Source organism: Rhinoraja longicauda, chromosome 4, assembly GCF_053455715.1.
Source record: "Rhinoraja longicauda isolate Sanriku21f chromosome 4, sRhiLon1.1, whole genome shotgun sequence".
NCBI classification, from domain to species: Eukaryota; Metazoa; Chordata; class Chondrichthyes; order Rajiformes; family Arhynchobatidae; genus Rhinoraja; species Rhinoraja longicauda.
Genome location: NC_135956.1, coordinates 57115758 through 57125281, shown reverse-complemented (window position 1 = coordinate 57125281; position 9524 = coordinate 57115758). Strand labels below are relative to the sequence as shown.

At 41.0% G+C, this 9524-nt stretch overlaps 1 protein-coding gene across 1 annotated transcript in view; it reads right to left on the bottom strand.

Annotated features, from left to right (window-relative positions):
* Window positions 1-4522: 4522 nt before the first annotated feature.
* The window catches only part of pabpc1b (poly A binding protein, cytoplasmic 1 b), a 30818-nt gene continuing 25816 nt past the window's right edge, over window positions 4523-9524 (bottom strand). The window contains exons 12-15 of the mRNA XM_078397784.1: window positions 8656-8740; window positions 7998-8128; window positions 5958-6056; window positions 4523-4941 (exon numbers count right to left, since the gene is read on the bottom strand). Of these exons, the coding sequence (XP_078253910.1) occupies window positions 5970-6056; window positions 7998-8128; window positions 8656-8740 (303 nt within the window). The 3' untranslated portion in view covers window positions 4523-4941; window positions 5958-5969. The remainder of the gene's footprint in view (window positions 4942-5957; window positions 6057-7997; window positions 8129-8655; window positions 8741-9524) is intronic.

Genomic DNA, 9524 nt, shown 5'->3' with positions numbered 1-9524 from the left:
TGTTTCCACATCCCTTTCCTGCCCAGTGTGTTACTCTAAACACAAGAACAGATTATCTGGTTAATGGGATTTCGCGATTGCAAGTTTACTTTCACCGTGTTTCCTGCACTACAACAGTGATTCCTGCACTACAACAATGATTACGCTTCAGGGAATACTTCATTGGCTGAAAAGCATTTTGCAATGTCGAGGCTGCAAGAGATGCTATAACAAAATGTAACTTGTTTTCCTGTGCTCCTTCTGCAACCACACGGACCTCCTCTTGATCAGTCTTGCGTTCTAAATATTTCACATCCTAGCTTTTGCCTTCCACTATTGACAGAGGTTTGCTGGGATTTAAAATTAAAGCCAGATCCAAACTCAAATCAACCACAAGGTTTAAAATAATCAAATCATGGAAAAAATATTTTTTCCTAATCTACTTTCTTCTCTCAAGATGTTCTGTAAAAAAACAGGCTATTCTCTCCTATCCTACATGAAAATATGCCAATGTCTGAATGCAATTTTAAAATTCTATTAAATATCTCAATCATGGAGTAATTTATTTTGTAAAACATGACCTTTGTATCAAGATTGATATTTTGGTTTTCAAATCACCTTTTTCCTCGAGGGATTGAAGGCAGAATAGGAGTACTGGAAAAGCCATAGATTTCACCAACAATGTCTAGATTGAAGTTGTACTTGAGATATGAGGAGTGATCATTAGAGTCAGTCATACAGCATGACTACAGGCCTTTTGGCCCAACTTGCCAATGCTGATCAAAAGCTGTCCTTACTAGATCCATCTGCCATCTTTGACCAGGATCTCGTCATCAAGGGTGGAGTTGAAAAGCATGTGGTTTTGGTTGTGCAGCAAGGTAAGTTATTAGAGGATGTGTCTTTCGGGTGCCGAATATAATGCTCATCTTATCTACTTTGATGAAGAAATCGCCAAGGAAGAGAAAAACAATTAGCTCAAGATTTATTCTGCCTTTCAATATTACAAGATTACAACTATTCTGATCTTGACCTCAAAACCACTTCCCCATTCTGTCTGTCCTTTTCAAGCATAGCACTTTATATTTTGTTCAAGATTCCAGCATCTGCAGTTCCACAAGTCATTTATTTTGCTTTTCATCAAGCAATGAGTCAACATTGGAACAGATTCTTCTAATTCTGTCCCTCTATGCTTTAAGATACATTTGGTTGTGCTACTACTCCATGAAACCATTACAAAAATGAGCATAAAAATGTCAGCTGGGTAAGCACTCATGTTGGGTGTCATTCCTAAACCTGACTCTTTGTTTTTGTGCAACAAACTATAGTCCAGTTGCTCCCACGAGATAATGGACAAAATAGAGGACTCGGATTGTTTTTTTCTTTTAATCTGAGGCAATGTGTGATGTTTCCTAGTTGACAGAGACCAAGGACTGAATTTGTAATGTTCTAGATTCCAGAGTTCAGTCACACACAGCAAGTGTTTAGACACTTGTAATAGATTAATTCCATCCCGTCTCATACCCCACAAAATCAGTGGAACTCCAGCAGAGCTATCTCAATATTTGAAATCCTGTCTCAACCAGAAAGTAATATTCACTGGTTAATTTGGGTGTCAGCTTGAACATATTAGACCATGAATGGAGGAATACTGCAGTTTCAGACAATATAACTAATTGCCCAACTCCCTAGCAAATCTAGGATCATTTATACAAGTTTCCTTTGTTATTTATAGTACTGTCAAGAAATCATTATGCACCCAGTGTGCATCATAGTTTCAGTTGTATTTCTGAGAATACTGATCAAGTTATCATAACCTCATGAAAAAGTTGCTGCCCATAACTAGTGCTGAGATACAAGGATGGGGAAAAACTGGTTGTCATAGATTAGAACATACATTAGGTTATGTAGACTCCCTGGTCCACTTGTCCCTTCCCACCCAAACCACCCCCTCCACAGGCACTTTCCCCTGCAACCACACCTGTCACTTTACCTCCCCCTTCGGCTCCATCCAAGGACACAAATAGTCTTTCCAGGTGAGGCAGAGGTTCACCTGCACCTCCTCCAACCTCATCTACTGTTCAAAGTGTCAACTTCTCTACATCGGCGAGACCAAACGCAGGCTCGGTGATTGTTTCGCTGAACACCTCTGCTCGGTCCGTCTTAACCAACCTGATTTCCCGGTGGCTCTGCACTTCAACTCCCCATCCCATTCCCTTTCTGTCCTGGGCCTCCTCCATTGCCAGAGTGAGGCCCAGCACCTCATATTTCGCTTGGGTAGTTTACACCCCAGCAGTATCAACATTGACTTCTCTTAACTTCAGAAGGGTCGTGACCTGAAACGTCACCCATTCCTTCTCTCCAGAGATGCTGCCTGACCCGCTGAGTTACTCCAGCATCTTGTCTACCTTCGATTTAAACCAGCATCTGCAGTTTTCTTTCCTATACATTAGTACAGAACAGGAACAAGCCCTATGGACCACAATGTCTGTGCCGAGCATGATGCCAAGTTGTCTCTCTGCCCGCATGCAATGCATATCCCCCCATTCCCAGCATATCCATGTGCCTATCTAAAAGCCACTTAAACACCAGTCACATCTGCTTCCATCACTCCCCTGGCACCGTGTTCCAGACACGCACTACTCTCAATATACTTGCCCCTGCACGTCTCCTTTATACTTTTCCTCCGACCGTAAAACTATACCCTTGTCTTTGACATTTCCACCCTGGGGAAAAAGGTTCTGACTGTTTACCCTATTTATGGCTCTCAATTTTATTACTTTCATCAGGTCCTTTCTCAACCTACAATACGCCAAAGAAAACAATTCAAGTGTGCCCAGCCTCTCATTATAGCTAATGCAGTCAGCATTCTCCTGTACCTCTACAAAGCCGCCACATCTTTTCTGTAATGGGGTGACAAGAATCACACGTAATAAACCTAATATGGCTATTAAGTCTTATAATCTCCCAATTAGTGAAAGCAAATGTTCCATATACATTCTGTACCACTAATGTTGCCATTTTAAGGGAACTATAGACTTGGACCCTCTGTATAAAGCTTAGGGTCTTGTCAGTAACTATTCTTTCTCCTTGCACTAAGCCCCCAAAGTGCAACACCCCACACTTGGTCAGATTAAACCACATCTGACATTTTCCTGCTCACACCAGTAACTCATCTGTGTCCCACTGTATCTTTGCCAGCCTTCCTCGCTGTCCACACGTCCACCAATTTGTGTAATTTGCAAACTTTTACCAACCAACCCATCTACAATTACATTCAAGTTATGTATAGTGTCCTAACAGCACTGGATCAATTAAGTTGGGGTCAGCCTGTTCAGTGCAATGCTGACAGCTCCTTCAAAATCCACTGGGAGCAGCAGTCGCAGGCTGTGCTCGATCCACTGGCTGCTGCAGGGCGTCCTACAGTCACCTCCGACAGACAGACCTCTGCTTTTGTGCATACCTAGGGAGCATGAGAAATTCCTGCCAGCTCATGCTCTATTGTGAAATGGCAACAGACTTAAGGCGTCAATGGTTCAAAGTTAAAAAGTTGGAGACTTGACCCTGTTTAATAAATTTCAACCACCCTAATTTCACAACACATTGGCAATGTGTCACACAAAGTATATTTGCAATTATTTGTCCTATTTTGTTTCTCTTTCATATCTTACTTTTATTAAAGTAGAACTGGAATGCAAGGGAGTCCACAAGTTAGACCAGGTAGCAATTAGTGACTTTATATTGGTGAAACCTTTAACTATTCGAAACATTCATATGACTTTTAAGGACATGAGACACCGTCTGTAAAATTATTTAAAGACCATCTCCAGGAATGTACATAATTCAGTAAAATCCATTTACAGAACGTACCCATGTATTAATTTTCCTCAAGACCTATTCACTAACCATTGACCATTATGTTAGATAGCTGACATCAGGACCCTTCTTCAGACGATTTAATCGGCTGAGTTACTTCAGCATTTTGTCGTATCCTCTTAAAACTAAGTGCACCAGCAAGCCCTTCTTCACCAGTTGACACGACTGTTGTTGTAGCTCACGTTGTACCCCCTGTCAGCCGTCGCACTGTCCGCTTCCAAGGTGGAGTAGATCGGTGACTCCGGGGAGGAGACGAGAGGCTGAGCGGACAAACCAACGGGCTAACCGCTCAGAAGCGGCAACCAAAGAGAGCCTCAGTGACCAAGCAAGTCCTGTCGGTGGCGGTAACCTGAAGAAAGTACTGTCCCGTAGGGGCTACAATAAATCCACAACCACACCATGCACTTGTGCACAGTGCAAGCGGGGGGTCGATTCTGAAGCCAGAGCTGGGGAGGTGGTACAAACTAGTGGTGGATCGGCAAGTACATCCGCTATGACCAAAATCTGTTATAATGGGGTCTGTTTAAATGAGGGTTTACTGTACTTCCATTCCCTCTCCATCAAACAGACCAGGCATCAAATCTTTTACATACTGTTTCAAGTTTTCATAATAAACACCACTGCAGCTACAAAGTTCAAGCCTGAATATTAAAGAATTTAGAACACCAAATCATTATTCAGCATTTTTATTAAAGCAAGCATTCTATAATCCAAATGTTCAGTTTCAGTTTCTAATGCTCAACCATCAAACACACTGCCAACTAAACACAGTGTGGATCTGCTGAGCATTTCCACAGTAATGGATTACAAAACTTTAAAGAAAGGAATGCATCAAACATTTCTGTGCATAAAACACCTACCCCGGCCTAGAAAACTTTTCATTTTACAATTTTTTTGGGTATTTTCCGATTAAGTCAAGGACTAGCATCACTTATGCCAGACCTGGCAGTGACTTCATTTCATAAGCTTAGAGGTTTCCTTTCTTTTTTTGTATACATTTTTTATTTTACGATGTTTTAAAATTTTTTAACTTTTTCCAATGTTTAGATTTTTTTTCTTCAGTAATGCAAGCTTCATTGTCCTCCTCTCCTAAAAGAGAATAAAAACAAATCTTACTTAATTCCATCCAAATTCCACCCAGAAAGCTTCTAAAACATACATTTATGACAGATTTGACTCAGCAAACCATGGAATTGTAACAAGCACATTTGGGTCAAGCCAGAATCATGGGATAACTACACTATCGAATTAGGAGATAACTACACCAAATGCAGTTATAGTAAATGTTATAGAACCCATGAGGTAACTACATATCTAATATTTCCACCTGGAATCAAACCTCAGCAGCTATGCAACAAATGTTGAACCCTGGCCATAAATGTTCAATTTAATAGCCCTTTGGCCTGCTCTCTCCTTGCTGAGCAAAAGCTAGCTGTCTAGTCCAATTCCATTCCACAGCTAATTTCCCACAGGAGTTACCTACAATAATGTGAACATGCAATGTGCAAGCCCCACAGGGAGACATTGCCAGAGACTACAGGATGTCCAAAAAGCATCAATAGGAGACAATTTACAAAGATTTACAATAATTCAAATAAAATGTGTAAAAATACTCATCATTCTAGTTGCCCAAGTCTTTTGCCTGCTTACAGCACTTTATTTAAAATATCCTCAGCTGACTATTTAAGAAAATAGCCAGGCTAATCAATCTTTATTCATAGCTAAAACTCTAGTCACGTAGGATCCTCTAATCCCCACTCTACACTTTCTAATGCTATTAGTTCCTGTTAATTTACTGAATGCAATATTGCTGCTGCAGCTTAAGTGTTTTATAAAATTCAAGTACAGCCTTGCATTCAGCACAGACCGGAGCAGTTGTGGCACATTAGTAAAAAACAGCTTCATAAACACCACATCGAACCATCTTACTCTCTTCAAGAATCTGGATATTTGTTAATTGATATGCTTCTAGGCTACAGCTTACTTCCTCACAGCCAATCCTGGAACCGTTACTGCAAAAATTCAATATGACAAACTACACTCATAGTAACCAAGCTCTGATCTCAGCAAGTCTTTGAGAAAGGGCACTTTGTTTTATTACTCACCTCTTGAAAAATTTAAACTCCAGCAGCATTTGGCACAACTACTTTCTGAGCAGCTTCTTTTGCTTGATGGGCTTGCAGTACAGCAACAGCTTCATCAACCTGAATTACAATAAAAATGTTAATTCTTCACCAAAACTATTACATAGTACCAAATTAAATATTGAACATCAATCAGAGGAAACTACAGGCTGTCTTCGGCTCGCCTTCGGAGGCTTCGGCCGTGGGCCCTGTGGACGTCCGAAGCTCGCAGGTCCCTGAGCGGGGGCCGACTTTGGGAGCTCCGGCAGCGGCAGCGTCTTCGTTCGCCCTGAATCGCGGGGCTTGGGTCGGCCCGCTGCAGACCATTCACCATCCGGTGCGGCCTGAAATAGGCCGCGGGATTTTCCACCGCCCGGCGGGGGGTTCAATGTCGGGATCCCCGACGTGTCAATTTCGACTGCCTGACCGCAGGAGAAGACAGCAGGGAAGAGAAATACATTCTGACCTTCCATCACAGTGAGGAGGGACTGGAGGAGACTCACTGTGATGGATGTTTTTTTGTTTTATGTTGGTTTTTGTGATTGTGTTTTTATTGCTTTCTTTTTTATTGCCTCATTGTTGACTGTGGGTAATGTAATTTCATCCAAAAACATGTTTTTGGATGACAATAAAGGCTATTCTATTTTAATCCATACAGAAAAACTCTTGATTATAGAACATAGAACAGTACAGCACAAGACCTGTGGCCCTTCAGCCCATGAAGTTTGTGCCGAACATGATGCACAGTTAAACATTCTACTACCATGTGCTTATCTAAAAGCCTCATATGCCACAATTGTATCTGCTCCCACCACCACCACCCCTGGCTGTGCATTCTAGGCGCCCACTCTATATTAAAAAAATTTTTTTTAACCTTGACGTGCACATCTCCATTTCCACCTCTCACTCATACCTATGTCCTCCAGTGAACATTTCCACCTTGGAGAAAAAGATTCTCACCGTCTCCCCGATGTATGCCTCTCATCATTTTATATACTTCTTTCTTCTCTTCAACCTCCGACATTCCAGAGAAAACAAACCAAGTCTATCCAACCTCTCCCTGTAACCGAAACCCTCTAATCCAGGCAGCATTGTGGGAAACCTCCTCTGCACCCTCTCCAAAACCTTCACATATTTCCTATTATGGGCGACCAGAACTGCATGCAATACTCCAAACGATGTCTAACCAAAGTCCTATAGAGCTGTCATGACTTCCTGACTCTTGTATTCAATGCTCTAGCCATGAAGGCAAGCACACCATATGCCTTCTTTGCCATGGTATCTTATGCTGCCATATTCAGTGAGCTATGAACTTGGATTCTCTGCACATCAAACCTGTTAAGGGTCTTGCCATTAACTCCCTGCTTACATACAATCTCCCAAACTGCAACACCTCATACTTGTTTGGGTTAAACTATTTGCCATCTCTCCACATTTATGCAGCCAATCTAAACCCCGCTGTATCAGTGACAGCATTCCTCACTGTAACACTTCCAGTTTTGGTGTTGTCATCAAACTTACTTACCAACCTATCTACCTCCAGCCAGAATATCTACTTTCCACCGAAACACCGTCTTCTATGAATAAGCCAGCTCTGAATCTACACGACCAAGACATTGTGAACCCCGTACATTTTAATCTTCCAGATCGGCCTATCATGAGTGACTTTATCAAAAGCCTTACTAAAATCTATGTGTACAACATCCACCACCCTACATTCATTATTCTCCATCATCTCCTCAAAAACAAATCAATCACGTTAGTGAGACACGAACTGCCGTGTACAAACGTGCTGGTTATCCCTAAATAACCCATTCCCTTCCAAATAAGAGTAAATTCGACCTCGAAGGATTCTCTCGAATAGCTTGAGCCTCACTGGCCTATAGTTCTATGATTCCATAATTGTTATTAGACTGTATGTTTATATTGGACAGCATGTTGAATCCACTTTCTCTATAAACTTGTAGAGATCTGCAAAAATATAAAAGTATCTCAAATTTGAAATGAAGACCAAAGATTTACCTTGGAGCGTAAAGACTCTGGGGATTCCAGCATATGAAGCAGTTCAGAGTTGTCTATCTCAAGAAGCATCCCAGTAATTTTACCCGCCAAACTTGGGTGCATGCTCTGAATCAGTGGGAAAAGGCGTTCACCTGCAAGGGAAGTATTCAATTGTAAGATACAGCAAAGACAACTTTCTTATTACAAGTTAAAACTCAGCAGTAATTACATTGACATTCTCAATGCAGCTGTGAAAGCTGTGCTTTCACTTCTCAAAACTTTTCATCCAACGTAACATGTTTGAAGCATCAATTATTTTGAATACACTACAAAACTAGAGCAGGCACTACTAAAACACCACTAACCAAGTCAAGAATGTTCACTACACCCAGACCAACCACTTTGAAATTACCATTATAGTAAACGTTGCATTTGGTGCCAATACCATTTTGATGAAGGGTCATTGACTTGAAATTAACTATTTTCCTCACCATGGATGCAGCCAGATTTGGTATTTAATTTTTCATTATTTGCAGTTTTGAGTGCGAGAGGTCAACCATCGAAATGATTGATTTTAACAAAAATCATCCAGCACAAATTCCAACATTAAAGCATTATCTCAATAGTTAAATAACTGTATTTCCTGTTCCCAGATCCAGCATTAACCGTAGATTCTTACCCAGCATCTGCTTCTGTTCTTGGGGAGGGGCAGCGGCCAGCATGGAGGCAGTCAGGGGTTCCTGGCCTTGGACGTGAACGGCAGGCTATAATGGAAGAGTACACATTAAATATTGTTTTTTTCCTGCATTTTATCTGGGCCCTGACTATATTTTAGAATCCTATTTATGACCCATGGATTTAATGCCCATTCCACAGCAGAAATGCATTATTTTATGCACCCATGGAATTCGGTCACACTATTCTGCTGGTAACTATTGCTATTCTCTGGTAATGAGATTATGTAAAGAGAATACCACATACTAGAATAGAAAAAATGGCCGAAAAGCAGTTTTATTTAACCAATGGCTACATTGCCAATGTACAGCCTATTGTACACCAATGTTCTCTTATTGAATGGACTCAACTCAAGAGTGCTCATAGCAATTAAAATGTTAGTCCAATGGAAAAGAATGAACTTCAAAATATTAAAAAGTCAGTGAACAAACCAGCTGCTAAATTTGTCAGTAAAGACATTGACTGCACAAGTTCTAGTGTTGCTGTTAAACCATTGAATGTCAGGAAACAATATACCACTGAACATTACCATAATAGGCACTTGATACAGCAAGCCACCAAACCTTGCATTTGCATGGTAAGTTACATCTTGCAGGATCAAAGCTTCTCCTTGACATATATACAGTTTATGGGAAATGCTGGCAAGGTTACCACTTACTGCTCATCAGTCCTTCAGTGGTGAGATGAGTAGTTGATCCACTTAATTTGTGATGGTACTCCCTCAAACATTGTATGAAATGTTAGTGTTTAGATCTAGTGACAATCAAGCAATGGCGATGTACTTCCATGTAACTTTATTGGAATTTGCAGACA